Here is a 26703-nt window from a genome sequence, read left to right as displayed (position 1 = left end):
GGAACCTTTTTTCTGCCAAGTGCCATTTGGATATTTATAACATCATTCACGGGCCATACAAAATTATCAACTTAAAAATTAGCTATGAAAACTCCTAGATTTGTTGAATTTTGAGCCCCACCTGTGTGGTTGCCTTGGCAGAGACAGACCAAATGATTTCACGGGCCATATACCTGGCCTGCGTTCCCCACCCCTGCCTTAGAGTATATTAAGTGTTCTCTGCACAGTGGTGGCTCAGCACAGACAAGCCACTGGCAGAGCTCTAAGCAGAGTACCATTCTGCTGCTCACCTGTGGTGAGTCACATCACATGCCTGTAACCAAATACAGATTCATCAAAATTCCTGAGGATACACATTTAAGATGCTAGTCCTTCTTATAGTTTTAAAAAATCAATAGACACATGTTTAGTAAATAAAGCCCTAGCCTTGTAGTAGTCTGTCATTTTTTTAAAGACATGGCATACTGGCTTATGTGGTTATGTAGTAAAGTTACAAATTAATCTTCGGGTTATTCCTTCTTTTCCACAAATTAAAAAGCAAATTGCTTTTCTCCCAGATTCTGTATATCCAGAGTGTCCTCCCAGCCTTCCTGATTCCTTTTATGAGATATCCTGTTTTTGTGTCTGAAATTAGTTATTTGCTAGCACAGTGAGTGGTGGTTGAAAGGGGCTGTTGATGGTTTCTGAAAGCTTAGCATTATTGATTCTGCTATATATTCTAACCCAGTGGTCGGTTTATTTATTTCTTAACTGCAGCTCTAGCCAGGGATACATTTTACATTATGATGCAGTACACACAAATACCCCCTTACCTAAAATAAGTTTCATGAAATAATAATTACCCTTACTATTTGTATTCCAATATCCTTTATTTCATTTTTTAAATATTCATCATGACCTACTGTATGAATTAACATGTCCTACCAAAGAGTTTCAAACTACAATTTGAAAAAGTGGTCTTCAGTTATGTAATTTTCAGTCATCTTATGATTTGTAAAATACATTGGGGTATCATTTTCTTTAATTTGCATATTTTCAAACTATTACATAAAGTAAACTCTTTAGCAGATACCAAAGTGTAATCCTTCATCTAGGGAAAAAAAAAAGTAGAAAACTTTGTAGGTTTTTGTTGTTGTTGTTTTTTGGATGCTTTGAGGTAAGGGTGAACTTTGTGTTCTTTCATTCTTTTATATGTGCTTAGCTATTCAGCAACATATTAATAGTAAGATTTGTGATCCCTTGATCTGTGGAACTTGATATGAATAACTTAATTGTAAAATTTATTACTTGTCCAGTTAATAGCTTCCGTGTAATGGTTTACATTTTATACAATTGTGTCAAAGCTAGTAGGATAGTTGAGCGCCATAATTATAATTTGTCATTTAGGGAGATGTATCAAAATTAGCTTTGCCTTTGTACATTTTCTTTTTAAAGAAGTAGAAAAGGTATTTTAGTCAGAATTTTCTGTTTTTCAGACCTGTTATAAGCTCTTCAAGCATGCTTGACCTGATCAAGACAGTGGCATTTTGACTGTTCCTGGTGACTGTCTTCCTGCAGGATCACAAGTGTCTATCACCAACCCGCCAAGATGAACATGGTGAAGCGGATCATGGGGCGGCCGAGGCAGGAGGAGTGCAGCCCGCAAGACAACGCTCTAGGACTGATGCACCTCCGCCGGCTCTTCACTGAGCTGTGCCATCCTCCTCGGCACATGACTCAGAAGGAACAAGAGGAGAAGCTGTACATGATGCTGCCAGTGTTTAACAGGGTGAGTCCAGGGTGCCAAGCACGTGCCTTCCAGGGCTGGGTGGCACTCCCCGAACCTTAAGGTTGTAATAAGCCGCAGGTAGGAAAAGTGACAGAATGAGTTAGTTTTTATGAAGCTTGATGTTTTCATTCCTTCCTTTCAGTTTGCTGTAAAATAGTGTGACTTGATGTGAGACCTGGTCAAATGAACTCTACTCAGTTCTAACAAATAAAAGGCAGGCTGTGAGCATTTTGGAAAAGGTTCCAATAATGGAATTTGGAGGAGGGGTAGATTGTAAGTTATTGTTTGTTATTTCCATTATTTTTTGAAGTGATGGTTTATCACACCAAATGGTGCAATTGCCCAAGTGCTTTGTATGCATTTAAAGAATCATCTCTGTTTTCTTTATTGTTGGCAGGTTTTCTATCAGAGATGGAAAGAGGATAGTTCTAGGCCCTAGAGACTCTAAATAGTGTTACTGTTTTATTGTATTTTATCAAGTCGATTACATGTAGCAACGTTGGTGGGATTTTAAAAATAATTTTTAAGTTTTTAACCAAAGCTATACAAGTACATAGTTTAAATAGTCAAGTAGTTCCACGGGCTAATTGGCACCCTATTGCTCTCCACTGCTAATTGCTGCCGCCACTTTTAGCTCTTTCAGCTTTTAAATAACATACTTTTACTGCTTGTTTCTTGATTATTCTGTCTTAATTGACTTCCTCCTGAGGAATATTAAAATTAGCTTTTTTAACATTTCTCATCCCTCCAAACTGTAACGAGCGTCCATCCACTTGCTAGTCCGCCGGGCCCTCCTTACCCTTTCCGCACAGCCTAGCGCCCGTTTGAACCGCACTCGGCGCTGGACTGTACCGGTCACAGGGTGGATAGCGCTCCCAGGTGGGCCTCACTGTGCCACCGGCACTTCCTCGCTCTCGTAGGGCTTGTTTCCCCAGACTCCCTCCTGTAACTGCCCCCTGTTCTGTCCTTCTCTGCATGTCTGTTTCTCTCCCCCGTCTGTCTTTCTACCTTACTCTCCCCCCGGCTTTCCCTTCCCCTGTCTGTCCCCCTGTCTTTCCCTCTCTTGCCCTGTCTCTGCCCTTCTCCTCCTGTCTCTCTCCTTCCCTTCCTGGGTCAGTCTCTTCACCCCGTCTCTGCTCGTCTCTCTGTCTGTCTGTGCCTTCATCTTTCTGCCCCACCTCTGCCCTTTGCTCCCCCTACCATCTGTCCTCTCCTGTCTCTTCCCCACAGGTCACTCTCTCCCTCTCAGTCCCGGGCCTCTCCCATCTCTGTCTGTCTTGTCCCTTTATAGTCCCTTCTCTCTCCCTGCCCTCAGATATCCCTCTGTCCCTGGTTCTGCCTTCTCTTTACCCCTGTCTCTGACTCACTATCTCCCTTCTGGCCTCCCTTGGCCTCGGTATTGTTTATTCTCTGTGTCTGTTAGTGTTTCTGCCTGAAATTTTCTAGGCTGTTCTTTTTCTCATTATTTTAAAATTTTACTGAGTCTTCATGACAACCCTTCTTAATCTGAAAATTTGTACCCTTCGATCCCAGGGGAATATTTTGAAATATTTCTATGTTAATCTCCCCTTTGTTTTATATATTCCCTTTTCTGGAACTCTGTCAGTCAGATACTAATTCTTTTAGATTAACCTTATGTTATATTTTTAATTTCCTCGAGACCTTTTATTCTTTTAAAATTGTGCAGTATCTCCTCTCATCCTTCTGAAAATACTAATTTTTCCCCCAAAATTTCTTAAATTTCTTGCATTGTTATTTTTTCCAAGTTACTTTTTTCTTTGTATATATTGTTTTTTTTCATATTAGTCTTCAGCTGTGTGGCGAGAGTTGTGTGCACATTGGTACTTATTTGTGTCAAATATGTAAACATTGGGCCATACACTGTAACTGGCATCGGAGTTTCTGAGATAAAATAGTTTAATCTTGTGAAGCTAAAGTGTAATGAGGAAATTAAGCATATAATTCTGTTGGAGAAGAGATCAGCGGAAATGGAGAGCACAACAACAGAGAAAGGTGGTGTTAGAGACGCAGGAGGAAAACATTGCTCCTTGGAAAGCGAGTTCTCTGACAGGGAGTCAGGGAAGGGAAGTCTCCCTCAAGAGTGTGATGTGGTTCTTGAGCTTTAAAAGATGAGCAGATTCGAATTAACTGGACTAAATTAACCAAGAAGGTAATTAAAGTAAGAAGGTAAAGTATGAGTCAAGGTAAAAGGCAGCAAACATTTTAATATATGCCAATGTCTATAAGCAGTCCAAGGAGTTGATTTTATGTCAAAGAGGGGCAAAAAATAAGACTGTTAAGATTGATAGGAGGCATATCATGAGCTAAGGCTTTTATTAAGAACTAATACATTTCCTGGAGGTGTGCAGAGCCAACGCAGTATTGTAAGCAATAGAATAAGAGAGTAGAAGGGGCCAAGGCAAGGCTTCCTCCCAGGTTTCTAATTTGGGAAACTGGGTGGATGTTTTCCCAATAGCTGAGAAAGAAAGGTTGAGGGGAAAGATTCAGTTTGGGGCTTTGGGTCTGAATGGTTGGAGCTTCCCAGGTAGGGGTATTTAATAGGCCATTAGAAGGGATTTGGCTGGACACATATTTTTGGGACTCATTGGCAAAGATGTGGCTATTGAAACCCTGGAAGGGGACAGGAAGGATCACTCACGGTTCATACTGCCAAGTGAGAAGAGCAGTAGGCTAAGGATGAGCCATGGAGAATATGAATGTTTAGAGAAAGAAGGGGCACCCATAAAGGATACAGAACAGGAGCTGGTCCCTGGCAGTATGGAAAGAATCAGGAGAGGGGGGTTATAGAATGTGAGGTCGAAGTTGCAAGGAGATCAGCCAAGGCTGTCATGTACAGTCGAGACTCAGTAATGTGAGGCCTGAAGAATGTTTTTGAGATTTGCCAGTTTGGAAGTTTCTAGGATGATGGAGCCAGAAAGCAGTGAGTTGAGTGAATGGGAGATGAGAAGAGACAGTAAGTATACACTTGGCTTGCAGAAATTTGAAAGAAAAGAGAACAGAAGAGATTGGTGCAGGTGGATTTGCCAATAAAGGGGTGTTTGATTGTATGTTTCTAGTGTTCTGCTTTGTTTTTAAGGATGGGAAAGATGCAGGCATGCTCATAAAGAGAAGGTAAGAAACCAGCAGAGGGGAAAGTTTGGAAATTGTCAAGAGAGATTGAAAATGATTGAGGGAGGAGAGCATGGAGCCATTTTACAGATTGGTGGTTGAGCCTATAGCTGGAAAAAGAGAACTCATCCTGTGGGAAAGCATATGTATTTTGTTGGGTATGAATATGGATTTGTAGTTAAGGGAGTGGGAAGTTGAATAAAGTCTTGCTTAATGACCTCAGTTTCCTGTAGTTGTCAACAGAAGTGTAGTCTGTTAATAGTCTTGAGGAAGTAGGTTGACTAAGGGACTTCAGGACCTTGTGATGGTTTGGAATATTAGTGAAAGAGAATGAGAGAAATAGTGGGAAAGGAACCATAGAAGAGTATTGAAGGCCCAGTGAAAGTTGGATATAATAAATTTGTACTGGTCCTATCCAGGTAGGTATGTGATTTTTTTTTCTTGCCAGGTGCTCAGCAGCCTGTGTGTAGAAGTTAGAGAAGGCAGATAGATATATTATTTTTTGGGATTGAGATTTTGCTGAGCTGGTAAGGCAGAAGGGCAGGAAGGAGCATAGTAACAGAGAGACTAGTTCACATCTCACCTTCGGGGTTAGCCAGGATGGAATAGGACTTGAGGACAGAAACACTAATACATTTAGAGGATGTTCATTTTTTTATCTAATGAGATATAAGAAAGATAAGAATCATGGAGGGAGGAGATACAGAGTAGGAACATGAGGAGGGGTGGGGAAATAATTAAAATAGCTGTTTTGAAAATGGGAGAGAGAACTGATTGTGGACAAACCATTTTTTCAAACCCTGTTGAGGTCACAAGTCATTCATTTTTGTTGGAACCAGTTCTGGGAAGTTTTTTGTTTGCTTGTTTTGTTTAGTTATGTACTGTTGGCTACATAAACAAAAGAAAACAGTTTAAGGTCATTTCCTTCTCAGACTTGTGAACGTTTACAAAGGTGATAAGTTGAGAATGGTTAGGCCAATTGTAGTTTTTTGTATTAACATAAATTAATAAGTAATGTCCTATATACATATCCCATGTGTTTCATCGGTTAGGTTTCTACAGTCACTCAAGTATTAGGATAGAATAATTATACAGATACTTGTTTTCTAAAGAGTAGATTTGAGGTGCTTTAGTGATTATTCTCTTGCTTAGACTGCTTGACTTAGTTATCTTCTCATTAATCTTAGTTATAAATCTCATTAACTATTAGATTCTCTCAAGAAAGAAGTTTTTAATTGGCTGATTAAAAGCACATATATAGGCATTGCCTTACATCTCTAATATAATGTGATTTAAATATCAAAGGTTTAGTCATCTCTTAACTAATGAAAAGAGAGGAAGCTATTTTTGTACTACAGTGACCAATTACAAAAATTAAAAGTGTGTGTATATATATACACACATATATATATAAAATATTCATTGGATTATCATTAACCTAAGAGTGTCCTTAAATAAGCCATCACATCCACCACATTTTGCAATATATAACAATATTTATTTAATGTTTGACCATTTTTATACATGAACATTCTCTACTAGTAAGAAAGAGCTTTGATAGATGAATAGCTCATTATGTCTGTAGAGCTCTTAACCATGATTGCTGAAAAGGAATTGTACTGTTCACTTTTGAGACTTTGCTTGATTCATGCTAAATAGCAAATATACCATATTACTATTAGATATGGGAAGCTATCTCCAGAATTATTTTTAAAGTGTGCTCAATGGTGTTATTTCAGTGTGTGATTTTTGCCTTTATGAGACACAGGTTGAGAAATGACATGTGTTGAGCCTTTTTTCTGGGCCAGCTTTCATGCTGGGTTCTTCAGCTGCCTCCTGCGATCTTCATCACAGTCCTGCAAGGAGACTGCTGCTGCCTTCCCTCTCACTGATTCTCTCACACCAAAAGATTATGTGGAGTCTGAGAACAGCTGAATAATATTTATGCAGCATTCTTAAAAATAATTAACCTTTATTCCCAGGAACAAAAGCTTACAGAGAAAATACTTGGTTTAAACTTATTTTTAAAAAATAGCATTTTGGTCATCTAAAAATTTACTGTCATGGTTAATTACCTTGGTAGACGTTATACGTTACTGTGTTTTTAAAAATATAATCTTTGCTAACTAGATGTTCTTTTAGAAACTTCCCTAGTTTTTGAACTTACTTCTGATTTATATTTGAGAAGTACCTAAGTTGAAAACACTGTCTTTTTCTTTATCCCTTACAAGTGGCCTTTACTTTTTAAATATTTGGCTTTAGAGGAAGGATACTCAGGTTTAGAACCAAATGAGAGCCAGATCAGGACTCAGAAGGTAAACTATTTACATATATACAGCTTTATTAATTATTACATAATACCAGTACAGTTGATATTGGAGAATAGGTCTGTGCAACAAAGGACTAAATTAACCCCGAAATAGTTATTTTTACCTACCCAGTGGCTAGAACTGGACATTTGCAGGCCACACCCAGAGCAGATGAGAGTGCATGTTCTCATGAGGCAGGCATGTTCCAAAAGGAGAGGAAGGAGAGAAAGGAACTGAGGGAAGCAGTTTTCTTTTCCCTTAAGTTGGTGGCCCTTCTTAGAAATAAGAAGAGTATAAGATAAATGTTTCCCTAATTATTTATATTAATTGATAAGAAATCTTAGGTCATTCACAAGATAAAATAACACAACTACATCTCTTCATTGTTAATTTTTAAAATCTGTTTTATATTGCAATTATTTATTGGTCATACTGTGTAACTTAATTTTAGATATGACATATACTGTATTTAGGAAACAAAAGACACCATTTTAGAAAACTGCCCAAACTCCATCCTACTTCTATTAGTTATGTTTAATAAATTTGTGTTGAATAGCTTCATTCTGTAGCAAATACATGCTGCGCCTCCACCTTGTGCATGCCATTAGGTAACACCATTGATCTGTTCTCCCTGAGTATGTCAGAAATGTTTAGTTGAGCTACCGACCAGAAAATTTTCTGAAATTTATTTAGATGCATATTAAAAATGACCCTTGTAAAAATGAGGCAAACCATGCTCTTCTCCTCTTAAGGTGAACACTGCAAAGTTCCAGTGATAGAGTTCATGCAAAGTTTAACTGAGACAATATAGTGCTGAGGGATTAAGAGCATGGCTTAGAATCAGACAGAACTAGTTTTAAATTCTGGCTCCGCCACTTCCTGGCTTAGCTTGTTTAACTTCTCTAACCCTTACTTTTTAAAAAAAATCTGTGAAATGGGCATACTGAATAAGATTTTATGAGATTTAAATGCAATTACATGTCAAGTATTTGAATACTGCTAGGCACATGAGCAAAATATACAATTGTTTTTGAAACGCCTTCATTAAGCAGCTACATACTCTTCTCTGAGTGGAGATAAAATGGCTATTCAAGTGTGTGTCATTGTTTGGCTTCTCAATTTCTAATGTATCTGCAATTTGTTTGTTAAAGAATATGCGTCTTATTTAACAAGTAATGCACAGGTTAACTGTAAACATACACCACTTATCAAAATCTTGGAAGAAAAACAAGTTATTGAGATCTTGAAAAGTACTGAATATTTGTTTCCTTGAGATAATTTTCAATTACTTCTGTGTCAAGTTAGTGGACAGACTTACATACTTGGACAAACGTATACCCTGTAGAATTGAATTATGGGATTTGGGGGGGTTTTTTTTGGTACTTTCAGCTCAATTTGAGGGAGGTTATAAGAAACAAAGTATCTATTGTAAGAAGTAAAAAACATTCCTGTTGCAAGGATATTACATTATAAGCTATACCCTTTTATTAGGCTCCTTGGAAGAAAAATTTCATATAATGTAGAATAGAGATAATTTCTTAAATACATATTTTTCTTTCCTAAGGGCATTGTGAACCAAATAATTGACTAGGTTTTCTCTTTTGTATATTTAAGCCAAATTCATGACTAAAACATGGCAAATATAGAGGTCTTTTGTCTTAGATTTTTATTTAATGTTTTCCTAGTCCATTCCTTAGTGTTGGTCTTTTATTTGCTTGTTTTTGTTTTATTTTTTCTTACTTTTTTAGTTTATCTTCTCATGTTATGGTCTGTGTCCTTTAATGCCACCTATACATTCTCTAGAACTTGGTTGTGGGGGCAGGAAGCATAAAAATGAACAACAGTATTTATTTAGGGGACATCCCTGAAAAAGGCAGGGTGCTGGCTTGATAGGGCATACAAAGATGAGTGAGATAGGTTTCCTTCCTTTGTAGTAACATATGAACAGGTAAGAATGCAAAACACTGTGTATTTGGTATTGTAATAGAGAGCTATCCTACTTTTAGAAGACACAATTTCCTTTTAGTTATAAAGAACATTTGTTGAAACAGTGTTTTAGGATACATCCAGTTATATAGCTGTTGTAATACCATTTCTTTTCCTATGACAGTCCACCCAGGTTTCATTTTCTTATTCTCTTTGCTGAACTCATACTAGTTTACCTTTAAAAATTATTTATTCTAAACTTCATTTGTCTTAGATTTTTGTAAAAAAACAAAAAAAGTGTATTTCATGACCCAAATACCACTCATAGAGTTGAGAAACAGAAAGTAGTTCAGAAGAGAAAGGTGTGTGTTTTTTCCTTTGAATATGGGAAACAAGAAATAGTCCATCAAAAAGGATGTGGGGTGGAGGGGATCATTGAGAGGGAAAAAAGGGGACATCTGTAATACTTTCAACAATAAAGATAAATGTAAAAAAATACCCAAAAAGGTGTGACTTAATCCAAGCTGGGACGATGTGGACATATTTAGATGAGGAAGATTTATGACCCTCTCATTCATTCCCTTTATTCTAGTCTTTTTCCTAACAGTCTTGTTTTGGGAATTAGTACTAACGGTTAGATTTAGAAATTCTGAGATAAGGACAATGAATAGGTTACCAGTAAGATCAAGTAAGAAATCAAAAACTTCCTGGAAACAGATGAAAATGATTACACAACAACCCAAAATCTATGGGACACAGCAAAAGCAGCCCTAAGAGGGAAGTTCATAGCACTACAGGCCTACCTCAAAAAGCAAGAAAAATTTTTAATAAACTATCTAACCCTACAACTTAAAGAATTAGAAAGTGCCCCTGTGAATCAGTCTGGACCATGGCTTTTCTTTGCTGGGAGTTATTTTTTTATTACTGCCTCGATTCTGTCAGTTGTTATTGGCCTATTCAGGTTTTCTGATTCTTCCTGATTTAGTTTTACATGATCTCACTCATATGTTGACTCCAATAAACAAAATAGACTGAGGAACAAAACAGATCCAGAGACATAGAAGCATGGAACAGACTGGTGAATCTCAGAGGGAAGGTGGGGGTGGGGAAGTGGGTGGGGAGAGATTAGTCAAAGAATTCATATGCAGATATGCATAACCCATGGACACAGACAATAGTGTGGTGAAGGCCTGGTGCGGGGGATGTGGGGTGGAGGGGATATCTATAATACTTTCAACAGTAAAAATAAATTTTTTAAAAAAAGAAAGAAATTCTGAGATATAAGATGAGGTCAGTGAATTCTATATTCAGCCTAGAACATGGCAATAGTAGAGACATCTCTGCTTTTCACCATCTGATGTTATCTGTGAACCATCGAAGAACCTTACCACTTTTTTCTAAATTCTTAATTTAGATTTCTTCAGAGTAACATTTTATTTTCTAAAGCTTCTAAACTAGACTGATTCAAATTCTATAGATAGCTAGTCTATGGCTTTTAAATTTCATTTACTTAATCATTCAACAAATGAATATGTATAAGGAAATGTGGCTAGACGTGATTTATTAAAAGAGTTGTATTTTTAAACATATTATTCAGATCCAAAGAAACTGTTTAAGCATACTTTTTTTTTACTTGATTTTCAAGTCATACCACACTTTGAAATGCACAGAATAAAAGAAAAAAATTGACAATGCTTCATTAAAATTTTGGGTTTTTTTCCCTCCTCATCCACAGGTTTTTGGAAATGCTCCGCCAAATACAATGACAGAAAAATTTTCTGATCTCCTGCAGTTCACAACACAAGTCTCACGACTGATGGTGACAGAAATTCGAAGGAGAGCATCAAACAAATCTACAGGTATTATTACAGAAACCAGCAAAACCTGATTCATTTGATGGACTGTTTGGTAAAAGTGCTGTTAAAATTAAATAGAAAATTGACCTGATTGCAGCACTGGGATTTCAATTACCTGTCCTATTCACATTCTTATAGTCACATTCTTCTCTTGATTTCAGATAGTTCTCTCAAGGCTCCTTTCCTTGGACTGATACCACCACTCCCCAACGCTTTCAACAATACACTGTTTTCTTCTGAACAATTTCCAAATTCTTAGCATGACACTTAAGGCAAATCCAGAATCTGGCCATATGTATTTTTTCTTTTTAGCCTCCACTTTTTTATTTCTCATTTCCTTTTCTATATTTCAACCAAATGGAGTTGCTTGGAGTCCCAGACATGTCTGTGCTGTTATTTCGATTATCTTATGATGCTTTACCCAGTAAGGAGAATCTTCTCCATCTTAGTAGGTCTGAATCTTCCCAGCTTAGATTAAGTCACACCTTTTCGATGCAATGTTTCTTGTTTCCCCAAACTCTCTAGGGGTCTTTATATAACCTACAATCTTTACTACAATGCTTAACATACACTAGGCCTTTTATGAATGCCACTTGAATACTATTCTTTCCATAATTAGGTAATTTTAAACTTTATAAAGTATCTTTCTTTTTACTTAAGATTTAAGTAAGCTTTCTTAATTTTAGTTACCATTAGTTATTTTTCTAAATTAGCAATATGTTTGAGGGATTTTATCTTAATTTTGTTTTATTTTGTTATTTTTGTTTTTTGATGGTTGGTTGAGTGACAGCTTTCTTACTGAAGCATTAAACTGAGGAATTGATTTTTTAAGTTCTCTTTTAATGTGTCTGCAGAGAAATCACTTATCTTTTCAGCCCATCAAATTATTTTTTTCGCCTGGTCAGGCGTGGCTCAGTGGTTGAGTGTCGACCTAGGATCCAGGAGATCGGGATTCCATTCCCTGTCAGGGCACATGCCCGGGTTGTGGGCTGCAGCCGATCAATGACTCTCTCATCATTGATGTTTCTATCTCTCTCCCCCTCCTTTCCTCTCTTTGAAATCAATAAAGATATGTTAAAAAAAAAATTATTTTTTTGGTAGCAACAGTAATGCCTTTGTCATAAATTTTTTTTTTTAATTTTGTTTTTTATTTTTATTAAAATTCATATACGCACATAGTTATATTAGGGTCAAATAGTTTAAAAAGGTCTATTAAAAACAGCACCTTCTTTCATTGTACTGGTTCATCTCCATTTCTCACCCCTGAGAGGCAATCATTTTTGAACACTGTTAACTTTTTTTTTTGGTATTTACCTCTGTGTCTCTAAATAGCATCCCCAGTATGTGCCCTTGATTTTTCACATTTAGATCCTGTCTTCTGACCTTTCACAGGAGAATTGGACTTTTATTCTCTTAAGCTTACTACCACTATCCCACAGGTCTTCCCTATACCCCTCCAGTATCGCTCTATCATAATTCTGACTAGGTCAGGATTCGTTATTGTAACTATGAAAACACTATTCTAAGATGAGCCATGTGGTATGCTATGATTACTTTTCTTTTCTTGAAAACTTCTTCCCCGCCTCCATCAGAGTTAATAATTGCCTATTTTTTTACTAGTTTTCTACATTTTTATTACACATTCATCTCCTATTCCAGTTTTTCTGAATCTTCTCTCGATATGAGTGAAGACATCAGATATTCTGTCATTTTTGTCTTCTTGCAATGAGCTTTTCCAGAAACTTCTGGCCTGCTTTAGTCTCTAGTAGGTGCTCTCTAGCCAGCTGCACAGCTGTCATTGTTACCTCTCCATTCATGCCATCCTGAGAATCCTTTCCCCTTCTGTGAGACCCTCTGTTTCCTGAATCTCATGTCATCTTTTTCCTCAAACTAACTGGTAAAGAGTCTTTTACAGCAGCTTCCTGAGAAAGGATGCAGGGGAACTATTTTGGGTTTGGGTTTTTTTTTAAGGTTTTTTAGTGTTTTTTTTAGTTTCTTTTTTTTTTTTTTTTTTTAAAGAAATTCCATGCTTTCTTTTCATTAAGGAAGGTGATGGCTGTAGGCTGACAATGTTTTTTCAGGTACCAGGGCTTGGAACCTGTCCCATCACGTCACATAGCATGGCTTTATTGCAGAAAGGTGAAACACGAAACCAGGGGTCAACAGGAAGAAGGCACAGTCCACCATTCTCATTATCTCACAGAAAAGTGTGCTTGGGAGACCTCCTCCTCCCCCAATCCCAAAGTACAAACACGAATGTAGTCTTATCAGTGAAGAAACACAGACTGTTTGTGATCCAGGCTCTTTGAGTACTTGCTTAATGTTTATAGGACTGTTTGAGAATACTAGCTGTTTAGCCCCAGAAGACTTTGGGGCCAGGGGAAGTTTCAGGTCCTCCTACCAGAAAGAGGAAAGATACCCATATCCTGGTAAGTTGAGTCTGGGTGCAGCACCTCTGGGGACATGGTGAGTGATGGGGGTCTTATCTAGGCCCTTCTCCAGGCCGCCCGGGCTGAGCTCTCAGGGTCCTATTTGGAACGTCTTGCAGCTTATATTATATTCTCCTTGCAGTAGGCGCCAGGTTCTCGGTTGGAAATCATTTTTTCCCCCTCAGAATTTAAAAATCATTTCTTCATCATATTCTAGATTCCTATACTTCTATTGAGAAATCTGAATCTTTCTAGATTCTTTTTCTGTGCCCTATTTTTTTTTCTTCTTTAGCCTTTCTGTTCTAAAATTTTATGATACCATGCTGAGTACTCGTTGGGCCTTATTAACCTGAGAATTCATATCCGTTATTTTGGGGAAAGTTTCATGGATTGTTTATGTAATAACATCTTTGCCCCTATTTTCTCTTTCTAGTCAGATGTAAGACCCTCTCTCTCTCTCTTTCATTTTCTTATCTTTGTCTCTGACTTTGTTTTTTGACTCTGCTTGCTAAGAGAGCTCTTCAGTTTTACCATCCATCCTGTCCCTGGAGTTTTTTTATTTGTGACATTCTAATTTTAATTTCTAAGAGCTTTTTTCTTTTTTATTAGCTTTTTTCTTTTTTCTTAGGGATTCTCTTCTCTTAGCTCTCTGAGGTTTTGTTTTTGTTTTTGCTTTTCCTTTCACATTGTCAGCTCCCTACACAGCCTATTTCTTTAAGGTGGCCCGTTTTTGTTCATTTGTTTCTGTCTGTCTCTTATGTTGGAGAATGTCCTCACATATCTCATCCTTAGCCATCTGTTCCCGAATAAGAATGGGTGGAAAGCTGCTGGGTAGCTTTGTTACTGTAGGTGGAGCCTGCAGCTCCGGGCATCAGCCCAGGGTGATCTTGCTGGGCCATTTTGTTCACCATCTTTCCCTGGCTAGACAGAGTCCCCAGAGAAGAATGTCCAGTCTTTACCTAGACCATCTATGTCTGACTCTGAACACGTTGGAAGCCAAGTAGGGGAAAGGTCCAAGGACCCTCAGCATTTGGTGTGTGAGTTTCTACTTCGTCTCTGTGAGCCCATAGCTGCGCCTGCTGTGGTGTCATCACCCCCTCACCCCCACCCCAGTCCAACACTGTCTCTTACCTTTGCAGAGAATAACCTTCTAGTCTAGTGCCCACTCTGTATGGGGATCTGGGGTCCAGCTGCTCTTTTTGTTTACTCATTCTCAGTGACATTGTATAGAATGACTTTTTTTATTATTAAATTTATTGGGGTGACACTGGTCAATGGGTGGCAAGTGTACATGTCTATGATACATGATCTCTATATTGCATTGTGTGCCAGCTGCTCTTCAAAGTACTTTTACCAATCCTTCTGGGTACAGTTTCACATTACCTCTGCTTCCAAAGGAGCCTAGTGCCACCTGAGCTTGGTGGTTCTATTGTAATTTGCTTTTTCTGCACTTAAAGATTCTAGAATTTACTAAATCAGTTACCACTAACTTCTGTGCTGTTTTAGTATCCAGAATGTTGTTGCTTTCATCTTTTCCTATTCTCTTTATCCTTACGGGTTTATGCTTTTTTTAAAATCCTTTTACAGCCATTTTAGTGGGTATGTTAGTCTGCTCGAGTTGCCATAACAAAATACCACAAACCAATGGCTTAAACAACAGAATTTTTTTATTTTTTTTTACATTTCTGGAGGCTGAAAGTCTAAGATTACAGTGTCAGCATGATTGGTTTCTGGTGAGCTCTTTTTTCCTGGCTTGCAGATGGCACCTTCCCAACGTGGCCTCACCTGGAGGAGAGAACAGAGAGCTCTGGCCCCTTTTCTTTCAAGGATATTAATCCCATCATGAGGGCCCACCCTCATGACCTCATCTAAACCTAATTGCCTTCCAAAGGCTCCATCACGAGATACCATTATGTTAGGAGTTAGGGCTTCTACAGATGAAGTCAGGGAGAGACATGTTTGAGGCCATAGCAATGGGGTTTGAGGAGAGAACAGAGATAAATGCTTGTGCTGGACCTTTTTTCTTTAACTGGAGCCCATTGTGAAGTCTTTGGAGCAATAGCCATTAAATAATTTTAGGTTGAGGCCCAAGTCCCGTGTTCAGAAGCATTACGTTATGTGGATTGATGTGTGGATCCTAAAGTGAGACAGCTTTAATCACATTTGCAGTCCTTGAAGCAAGTCCAACGAGAGGTATAAGAGAGTTTATGGTAACTTTCCTGCCCCGTCTTCCCCCTTCTCCCCAGATTGCCCTGCACCCTTTTTCATCTTTCCTGGTTTCATTTACTCGTGTGGAAGCGAGAAGTTGGTCTTAAATGTAAGACTTGTGTGTGTTTTATATCTATTTAGCTATTTTAAATAAGGAGAATTCTCTGTCACAGGTCGACTGCTGTCATTGCATTTTCTTTCTTGAATGATACTCCTAGATTAGAAAAAAAATTCCCAAGACTTTTATTTTCTCGCTTCTCTGTTGCTGTCTTTGTAAAACACCTAATCTGCCTGTTTGTAGAAAAACCGTTTTCTGTATTGGAGATTTGTTTTCCTAAATCCCTTTATAATTTTATGTCCCTAGGGCAATTCTTTAGAAATAACGGCCCTGGCCAGTACGGCTCAGTTGGTTGCATCATTGTCCTGTACACCAGAAGGTGGCGGGTTCCATTCCCAGTCGGGCACATACCCAGGCTGCTGGTTGGGTCGCCCTTCAGGGTGCATGTGGGAGGCAACCAACCGATGTTTTTCTCTCACATGAATGTTTCTCTCTCCCTTCTTCTCCCCCTCCCTCCCTCTCCGTACCTTTCTCCCCCTTCCTCTCTCTAAAAATAATTTTAAAAAATAAAATAGAAATAATGAAAGGTACCTTAAGTGTAGATATCTCATTGTTATTTAAAGTAATAACTGTACACATTTTTTAAACTTTTCATTCTGAAATAATTAGAGGCTCACAGGAAGTTACACATACAATACACAGTACACGGAGCCCCTGTCCTTTCATCCGCCTGTCTCCGCTGGTGGCATCTTACTTCCCTCTATTTTTAAGATATACTTTTTCATATTATGTACTTCCACGTATTCTTAGCTTTAAACTTTTGAAGTTTATTAACTTCAGAATCCAGCAAGACTCAATTGAATTTGTATAAATTTTATCTCCATAAGAGAAACCTTTCTTAATCACCCTATTTCAAATAGACCGTTTTCTAATCTATCCCACAGCTGTTAGTGTACTTTTATTTAGTCATGTTAAATACTTCCTTTAGAGCTTTGTCATCATCTAAAGAACCTTGTTTATTTACTTAACTTTATTTTCCATTGCCTTCACTTCTGTATCAGCTAGAGCAGTGATTTTCAACCTTTTTCATTTCATGGCACACATAAACTAATTACTAAAATTCTGCAGCACACCAAAAAATATATTACAATTTTTTCCTGACAAAAAATAAGGCATAATTTTGATTCACACCGGACAACTGTTGTGTTGGCTGTTGTCATTTTTTTATTTGACAGTCTAAGGGAGAAGAGGTCAGTGCCCCTGACTAAGTGGTCAGGTATTGCATGTTTTAAATATTCTTGCGGCTCACAGGTTGAAAATCGCTGACCTAGAAGAGTACTTGTCGTAAATTAGGTGCTCGATAAATTTTTACTGACTTTGACATAAGGCTTCTCCCCCCTCCCCCTTTTTTATGCTTTGAGAAGCAGAGCAGTGTTAGAAAAGCCAGCCTTACTGGTGTTTAAGAGAGAAAAGCGTAATTTTGCAGTATCCCCTCAGGCTGCCTTAAGGAACCCTGGCTTTGGGAATCCTTGTTCTCTTCTTTTTAGTCTTGAACATTGGAAGTTTCTTTTGGTCAGTGTTATCAGAAATACTTTCATGGAGATTTTTTTAATCTTTTGTAGTAAAACATTCTAGACATGCTGAATCGTCTTCTCTTTCATATCCCATCAGTATTTTTGAATGATTGATCGATTTTTATTGTAAAAAACACACGACGTATATCTATCCTCTTAACAAATTTTTAAGTGCACAGTTAGCTATAAGCCCAGTGTTGTACTGCAGATCCCCAGCGCTTTTTCATCCTGCATAACTGCAACTTTATACCCATTAATCAGCAACTCCCCGTTTCCTTTTCCTCCCGGCCCTCGGCAGTCACCATTCTACTTTCCGCTTCTATGAATTTGGCTACTTTCTATACCTCACATAATCTTTTAGTTTACAGGAAGTGATCATTGACAGTCATTGTTATAATTAATATGCACATATTTCCCCCCCCAAAAAAGCAGGTGAAATGAACCCTTTCTGATTCTTTTGAAAAATAGCTATATTGTTTGACCTCAGGGCAAGATTCCTCTTCCCGGACTCCTCTGGATTTGGTGTGCAGTACTGACTGTTTTGTTTGTTACCTAGTCACTACTCACATACCGAGTCTTTTTACCAGATCACCTCTGACATGGATTATGGATATCTCAGTAGGAACCATGCTTATATGCAATTCTGTCGTTTAAATCTATCAGAGTTAGTAAAAGTGGAAACTTGTAGGAAATATCAGTATACATAATGGATACATGGACTGATTTGTAATACATGAGGCACCTTCACAGTTCTAGTTCTCTGTCTCCTGTAATTCTCTCTTCGTTGTGGACTGTGTGGCTTTTGTTAAAAAATATGTAGTGACTCTCAACTAATTTGAGAAAGTATATAATTTTGTGGCTATATTGTTTACAAGGTGTAGCTTAAGATTTTTTCCATCTTGTGTAGTTACTTAAGTTCAAACATGCAGTCTGCTTAATTCTAAGGGAACATAATCAGTTTACATCACTGAAGCAGAAAATTACCACCTGTGAAAAAATATATTTAGTTTATGATTAATGGCTTTGCTGCATGTGAGGTGCCACCTTAATCCCAGTGGTGCAACCCGAAATGGGCAGCAGCCCCGTGGGGGGGCCGCCAGGTGATGGTGATGACAGTTGGTGTCGTGCAGCATCTTGTTATGGGCTTGGTATAATGTAGTGAATCCCCAGTTAGACAACCCAGCCTTTTTTTTTAAACAGAAAAACATTGTGCCCCGCTGTCTTCCAAGGATTTCAAAGCCACAACACCTTCAGGTAATTTTATTCCCAAGGTGTGGTTATGTATCATCAAATGAAAAGAAGCATGGAAGTTATGAATTCTAATACTGTTTTTCTGACTAACTTAGAGAAGATTTTTTGGAGGGGAGGGGATGGATGGGAGGGCTTGTTTAGGGCTTGGTTTCTTCCTTAATGAAATAAGTGTCATAATATTATTGATACATCTCACATTGTCATTCTGAAGCATAAGTTTGAAAATTACTATGCTTTAAATGGACTTGGCAAAAAAAAGGGGGCTTTGCAAGGGAAAAATTGTTGTATTGCATTTATTAACAAGTTTTGTGCTTTGATTTTTCTAAATGCTAATTTAATTCACTTATATTCTCTCAGTATAGACTAGGAACTTAAATTTATTTTACAATTGTGTATATTCTGTTCTGATTTAATCTAATGAGATCTACTAACTCCATTTCTGTATTTTTGAGTCTAACTATATGTATTGAAATGCAATGTGAAAGCTAAAGCTTGAATCAAATGATTGCCACCTTGCAATATAGGATAATGTACTTAATGTTAACTCTTATAACCTTAAGTTAAACCATCACTTAAATTTGTATTTGTTAAATATAAGTAAAATTAAAAGATTCTAATGCAATATTTTTTTGAGTTAGGAGTGTTTTTCTTTCACAGTTTTAAGAAACTGATTTATGGAAATTTAATTTTAAATTATTTTTTAATATACCTAATTTTTAAAGATACTGCTAAATATTACATACTTTTACAGTCAGCTTCTTGACTAATTTAAAATAAAAAGTGGGAAATCCCATTGAGGTGTTTGGAATGGTGACATCCTGGAATCAGTAGGTGAAAATAAAAGGGCTGTGAATACTTTTGTTACGTATAGTTTGTCAGTGACAGTTTAGATCTCTCCCATGTCATTCAACTACACTTCTTATCCACACTTCTTTGTATAAGCATATAATTCAAAGCCAAATAATATAAGTTTACATTATTCCTGACGTAACTTAGGTTTTCTTCACCTTCTTAAGTGGGTGAAGTTGTTAAAGGGATCCCGTTAATAATGATACTGCTTTATCTTTTTCAGGGTTTTTTCCTCAGGTGTTATCTTATTTAGTCAGATCAGCAATCCACTGACTGTTGTTTAATAACAAATAGAGCATTTCTTTTTGTCTGTTATTAACCCTCACCCAAAGATATTTTTTCCATTGATTTTTAGAGAAAATAGAAGGGAAGGAGAGAAGGAGAGAGAGAGAGAGACAGGGAGGGAAGGAGGGAGAGAGGGAAACGTGGATGTGAGAGAGACACATCCATTGGTTGCCTCCTGCACTCACCCCGACCAGGGCCGGGGATGGAACCTGTGACCCTAGGTGTGCAGGCCGGTGCTCTAACCACCGGGCACACTGGCTGGGGCACGCATTGTCTTTTTTTATCTTGAGGAATACCTTAGTGGTCATTGTCAACCAAAACAGAAGAAAGCACACACTTCTATAAATGCTATTGATCAAGTAAATGGAACTTTTTCAAGCCAACAGTACATTTTTGGTGTTTTGGTTCTCAAAATAAGCATCTTAGCAATCATTGTTTGTAACCGACAACTTACTGAATAATGGTGAAAATACATATTTGTTCAGTTTTCTTTTAACACTAATAGTGTTAAATAACATGGGTGGAATTCAGATTTACTCAAAATGGTCTTATCTGTAGGTTTCTAGCTTCTGTACCAGGAAGATAACTTTATTTCTTAAAGTAAGTTTAGTTCTTCAAAATCTTTTTCCCCCTCTGTGAGAATCATAGGTGGTACTGACCAGATCGTTTACTAATGAATGTTTTTTTGTGTGAGATAGAATTTCATTACATCGATATAACTATGAAATAATCACTCAAACAGTCCAGGCAGTGTTTTAGAGATGTTGAATTACAAAATTCAGAATACAAATTTAAAACCAAAGTTGCCTAATTGTGAGGAAGGCTAGAAATGAAAGCATAGCATGCCACCCTTTAATTGAAAAATTTAGCTAACTGGGAAGGAGTTGTCTTCCTTATAGGAGCATTTAATTCCTATCAAGGAAAGAGGGCTTGTGTAATGTACCTAGTGGCTGGGCCCATTGCAGGCTTGCAGGAAAAATTTGCAGCGCACCTTTTACCAATGATCTCAGACCACGATTGTTAATGAAGGCTTCTCGATGGTCTTCTTTTATTCGTTTTCTCCCCTCTCGAATGAACCTTCACAATTTAGCCTCACACATTGCTTTCTTTGTATTACTCCCCTTTTCAGAACTTTTAGCAATCTCTGTTACAGTAAATCCAAACCTCTTAATGTTCATTAGAAGTTGAGCTCAGTGCATCGTCATTTAATCAACCTGGGTTGGTTTGTTCACCCATTTAACAGATACTTACCGAGCGCCCCCTTGGTGTAGTGTCGTGTTTCACACTGAGGACCCTCAGAGAGCAACAGGCAAGGAGGCGGCTTGCCTCGTGTTTTATTTTCTAGAGAGGGGCGAGAGACTAAGTCAGTGAACATATGAATATAAGAATCTCCACACTTTTGAGATATTAAATATTAGAAATAAGCCAGGCTTCTGTTGGCTTCCCTATTTCTAATATTTAAATAGCTGGTAAATTTTTTTATCACTATCTTTTGTCTCTGACAGGTTAGACTTGAATGTAAGTTCTGCCACTGACTAGCTATGTGCTCTAGGCAAATTACTTATCCTCTCCATTCCTTAATTTATATGTTATAAGGGGTATAATAGTAGAAAGTAGCTCATCAGGTTCTGTAACAATTAAATAAGTTAAATCTACAAGTACTTAAAATGGTGCTTGTTACACAGTTAAAACTCAGCAAAAATAAGCTACTTTAAAATATTTCCTATTAAAATGTTTTTTCAACTGGAAGTATATAAAGAGAAAATATGCCCAGCGCAGTACCACATGTAAGTCTTGTATTCATTTAAATCTTTACACTTTTATCTCGATTGTTTTAAATGAAAGAAAAAAATCCCTCTAAGGCAATCTAAATTCTGTTTATCCTACATTCTGCACCTTTGTGAGTGTTAAGTGTACATTAGTAACTTACCAGTTGGTTTAGAGTAAACGGGACTTGTTTTCCGACGACTTTAATTCATCTTGTTTATCCATATAAAAATTGATGAACTTTCTGCTGGTGAAATTAAGTGTATAGTTAGGGATTTATCCATTTTCTCTTATCTCTAAAAACATAATCAACTAAATTTACTTTCAAAGATTCTTGCAACGTTACAGTTCTGTGAATGACTCTTTCCCTTTTTCTCTGTTCCTACTGTCAGCTGCTCAAGTCACCACTTGTGTGTATCAGGAAGGCAGCCTCCTAATTTGTTCCCCACATGGGTCTCTCCCAGTTTGTCATATACACGACTACTAAGTTAATAGTCTTAGGGTAATCCTTTCATCACCTCCTTTGCTCAAGAAACTACATTTGCTCCCTCTTTCCCGAGTCAAAAACAGCCCTTAGCTCCCCTTCCATCATAAATAGGTGCCAGTTTTCTATCACTACTGTTAATATTAGAATCTAATTCTCAACGTATGCTCTTCCAGAATGTTAACCCATAGTTATTACAGTTCTTTGTCTTGATCTGTACATGTTAAGCTCTTTCCTCTAGCTATACTTTTATTACTGTGCTCCTAATTGCTTGGTTCCTTTCCCACCCGCCCCCACTTCCTAGACAGACCTACACAGGTTTCCCTGTTATCCAAAAGTAGAGCTCGCCTGTGAAACCTCTTGTAAGCTAAAACGGCATAACTCGAAGAAATAATTACCTTTAATTTAAATGGGGGAAAAACTTAGTCATTCCCAGACCCAAAAAGTAACCTTTCAGATCATACCAAATCACACATAAAACCTAAAATAACAGTAACGTGCAGTAAAAGCAGGAATGATATGATAAATATACACTATGCTTTGTACACCCATCAGTCCCCTCAAGCACCAGAATTTCCATTTTTTTCGTTACTGGATGCCACCTAAAAGAAACCACTTCACTACTGGCACAACCAAGATTCTAGCGTCCAAGATTCCTTTTCTCTGCATGTAAATATGAATACTGGCCACAGGCAAGTTTAACACACACACAGTGCATTTTGTTCCTCTCGATCAAAACGCTTAATTACGTCCAGTTTTACGCTGAGCATAACATCCTTACGAGCTCTCTTAGGCTTTTCCCAGACCGCAAGACATCTCACTAATGAGTGCACAAAATAAATTGAGCTAAAGCTCAGGTGCTTACAGACACAGTTCAAAGCTGTGGGTCCTCGACGCTGAGATGCCGAGCCCAGCTCGCGGGGAAGGAGCCTTGGTGGGGCCACTCTCTGCGCCTGGTGCACCGCCTCTAGGACGGCTCCCTGCAAAACGCATGCTGAGCACTCTCTTCACTTTTCGCCATTTTTGTAGAAGCAAAAATCCTTTTCTGGTTTCTTTTGGTTAACAAAAACATACTAATGCAAGGTCTTTCGTAAATGTCAAGTGGCCTAAAGTGAACTTTGAAGAGCAGAGGATACCTGTACTTGTTTTCCAGGTTTAGCTCACATTTTACCTCTTCCATGATGCCTTTTGACTAGTTTGTGACACACCTTTCCCTAAAATATATAGGTTGACTTTTACATTTCTGTATAATATGACCTATATTTTATATTTCTGTATAAAGACCTATAGCACTTAGAACATTAAAACATTACTCTTTTTAACACATGTTACATAGAGCATGTAATAGTGCTGATACAAGGTATGTGCTTAGTAAATGGTTATTTCTTTGCAGATTTTAAGGAAGAACCTCTTTATATATGATTCTCCCCCCCACACACACCTAATAGTTTTTCTTTGGTTTTATAGAGGCTGCAAGTCGGGCCATAGTCCAGTTCCTAGAAATCAATCAGAGTGAAGAAGCCAGTAGAGGCTGGATGCTTCTGACAACAATTAATTTGTTAGCATCCTCCGGTCAGGTGAGTTCTTTACTTTCATGTGTGATAGCTCAACCTCTTTGTTTTTAATCTTCTCTGGGTTTTGTAAAATTAAACTTACTGTCATATCCAGGTAAGATTTTATGATGATTCTATTCTTCTAGCTCTTCTTACGCATTATTTCATGCTTCTGACAACATTCATCTGAGGAGGTTGATGTCTTATGCATTTTACACATGAGGAGACGCCTGTCTTAGAATAGCGGTTCCCACCTTTGTCATGTCAGCACACAGAGCGCGATGCCGCTTCGGCAGCACGCTGGGCAAGGATGGACCACCTGAAGCAGGAGATGTGTGTCCCAGGAGCTCTGACTTCATCAGGCCCACTCAGAAGCTCTGTTACCCGTGTCAGGGAAACCCTGGTTTCACCCTTCAGTCCTGGGAAAATATTTTAAAATAATTCTGTGTTAATCTCCCCTTTGTTTTATTTGTTCCCTTTTCTGGAACTCTGTCAATCAGATACTTACTCTTTTAGACTGACCTTATGTTATATTTCTAATTTCCTCGAGTCCTTTCTTTTATTCTTTTAAAATTGTGTAGTATCTCCTCTCATCCCTCTGAAAGTATTAAAATTGTTTCAAAATTTCTTAAACTTCTTGCATTGTTATTTTTTTCCAAATTACTTAGCTAAGAAATAAATGACTTGGAAAATGCTTTTAAATTTTTCTAATTTTTTTTTTTTTAAATATATCTTTATTGATTTCAGAGGGAGGAAAGGAGAGGGGGAGAGAGAGATAGAAACATCAATGATGAGAGAGCCATTGATCGAGCCCACAACCCGGGCATGTGCCCTGACCGGGAATCGAACCCCGATCGCCCTGATCCCAGGTCAACGCTCAACCGCTGAGCCACGCCAGGCCGGGCAATTTTTCTAATTTTTAAGGAAAATAATACTGCCATTTTCAGTCTAATTTATATTCCCTTACCAGTCAATTTATTCTGGAGATTGTTTTTCCCCCCTCTAAATTCGCTTTAGACATCTGTTATGATATGCATTGCCCATACTCATTTATGAGCTATTTGGATACCTGAGTTTTGGCCTGTGGTGTTTTAGGGATGAAGGAAATTTATTCAACCTTCTACAGTCCAAAGTATAACTACCTATCAAAGTCAGTACCAATTCTAAGAATGGCTATTGTCTAAATTACATTGGGCTTTTAAACACCTCACATTATTTAATAATGGAATTTATTACTATACCAAAATTTGGTTTGGTTTAGAATAGAATATAAAATAATAATTTTAATTGGCATATTTCTGTTTTATTCATGTTTTCTGTAGATGCCGTATTTTTCTTTCTCAATTGTGAGCAGAGACTATGTCCTACCATAGTACCTAACACATAGTGGAAAATTATTAAATGTGGATTAACTGAAATATGCACAAATGGATAGATTGCCTTAAAAGTATAAGAAAAGAATCAGGAGAGAAACTAATCACTTTTTAAAAAGTATGAGTGCTGTCAATTACCAGTTTGGATACCAAGTTGTGCTTTCAATATATCAGTTATAAGATGAAAATGAAAAATCATAGTTTTTTGCTTAATGGGAAGGGAAAGCTACCAATAAACTGGGAAAAGAGATTTTAAAATAAAATTTTGTGTTTTGAGCTGCCTTTTTGTTTGTGTGCCATTTTCTTTTGGCAACAGTGAAATAGTTGTCTAAAACATGGTTCTGAATCAACATGTAGGTGACAGAAATGAAGTAGACTAAGATAATACTCTAAAAAGCAGTAGTGGGGTGTATGTAGTGCTGTGAGCCTTATAAGTTTTATAAGTGAGGAATTAATGAAAATTTCAGACATGAAGAGACATTTAAGCTGGACTTTAGGTGTGTGGGGACATGGGATGTCTAAAGGATAAATTGTAAGTAGGAAGAGCAGAGGGTTTTTTGTTTTGTTTTTTTAAATCTATCTTTATTGATTTCAGAGAGAGGAAGGGAGAGGGAGAGAGAGAGAAACATCAGTGATGAGAGAGTCATTGACCGGCTGCCTCCTTCACGCCCCCAACTGGGGTTCGAGCCTGCAACCCGGGCATGTGCCCTGACCGGGAATCAAACCCCGATCTCCTGGTTCCTAGGTTGATGCTCAACCGCTGAGCCACGCCTGGCTGGCAGAGGGGTTTTGAATACAAGAATTAAAGGCAGGAAATGATGCTGGATCTGTAGGATGGGGCCAGATCTTGCAAAGGATTGTTCTTTGAGAGTTTCCTGTATTGGTTTCCTAATAATTAGCCCGGCCTTCCTGCTCAGTATGTCTAACCTATGATCTATATTACCACCAGCTAATTCTCTGAAATCTGGTTCTATTACTTCTTTATTTGTAACACTTCACTGAGTCTCCAATGCCAGCAAAATAAAAATCCAAGTGAAATGGGAAACTGTGCATAAGTCATTGAGCATATACACTGTGGACGACTTAACCAGCTCTCTGGCCTGGCCTCAGTGATGAGCCTCAGTTCCTTCATTTGTAAAGTAGGGACCATGCAGTAATAAAAGCTACCTCATAGGGATGATCTGAGGGATAGATGAGATAATCTATTTAAAGTGCTTAGCCTTGTGCCCATTACATAATAAACACTTATTAAAGAGTAGACACTACTATTGTGGGTTTTCTGGAGTTAGCAATTTAGGATTCAGATTTCTGAAACATTGTACCATAGGGCTTAACCTTCTTTGTATCTTCCAAGTGATCTTCCCCCTCGTGTTTCAATTCTTACACTTTTTCATTCCACTCCTGGCAGTGTCGATGCTTCCCTTTTACGTTAGCCAGTGTGTCCTCCCACTGTTACACTTAAGAGGTTAAATCCGTTATCGACGACCCTCCTTCTGCTTGTAGACCACGGTATCCTGAAGACAGCGCCCAGCACACAGCCTGGCATACCCGAGGCATTCAGTTAATGATGACAAAGTTAATAAATTAATGCACAGATGATGCCAACCTTTTGACCTCCAGCATGGTTAAACTTTTTATTCCAAACTGCACTGTGGAAATGTTTGATAATTTTTATGGTAGCCTTCTTAAAAATACTGAAATGTTCACCACTATGAGAGGGTCTGGAATTTCTTTCTGTAGAAAGCTTTGAAAATCATTAGAGATTTGTGCATGTGTCAGTGATGGCTTTATTTCTCAAATGTCCTTCCAGCCCCAAGAACCTACAATAATAACAACATTAATAGTGATAGTAAAGCAACTACTGATATATAATTTAGTTCTTAA

The 26703-nt window shown here is 37.8% G+C and overlaps 1 protein-coding gene across 5 annotated transcripts in view; it reads left to right on the top strand.

The window, feature by feature from the left end:
- The window catches only part of WDFY3 (WD repeat and FYVE domain containing 3), a 236384-nt gene that overhangs the window by 74458 nt on the left and 135223 nt on the right, over positions 1–26703 (top strand). For all 5 annotated transcript variants that reach the window (XM_081146974.1, XM_081146973.1, XM_081146972.1 and 2 more), the window contains 3 exons: positions 1558–1768; positions 10868–10991; positions 23361–23470. In XM_081146974.1, the coding sequence (XP_081003100.1) occupies positions 1589–1768; positions 10868–10991; positions 23361–23470 (414 nt within the window). In that variant the 5' untranslated portion in view covers positions 1558–1588. The remainder of the gene's footprint in view (positions 1–1557; positions 1769–10867; positions 10992–23360; positions 23471–26703) is intronic.

Source organism: Miniopterus schreibersii (genome assembly GCF_964146895.1).
Source record: "Miniopterus schreibersii genome assembly, chromosome: 1".
Lineage (NCBI taxonomy): Eukaryota > Metazoa > Chordata > Mammalia > Chiroptera > Miniopteridae > Miniopterus > Miniopterus schreibersii.
This window is presented reverse-complemented; position numbering and strand designations above follow the sequence as displayed.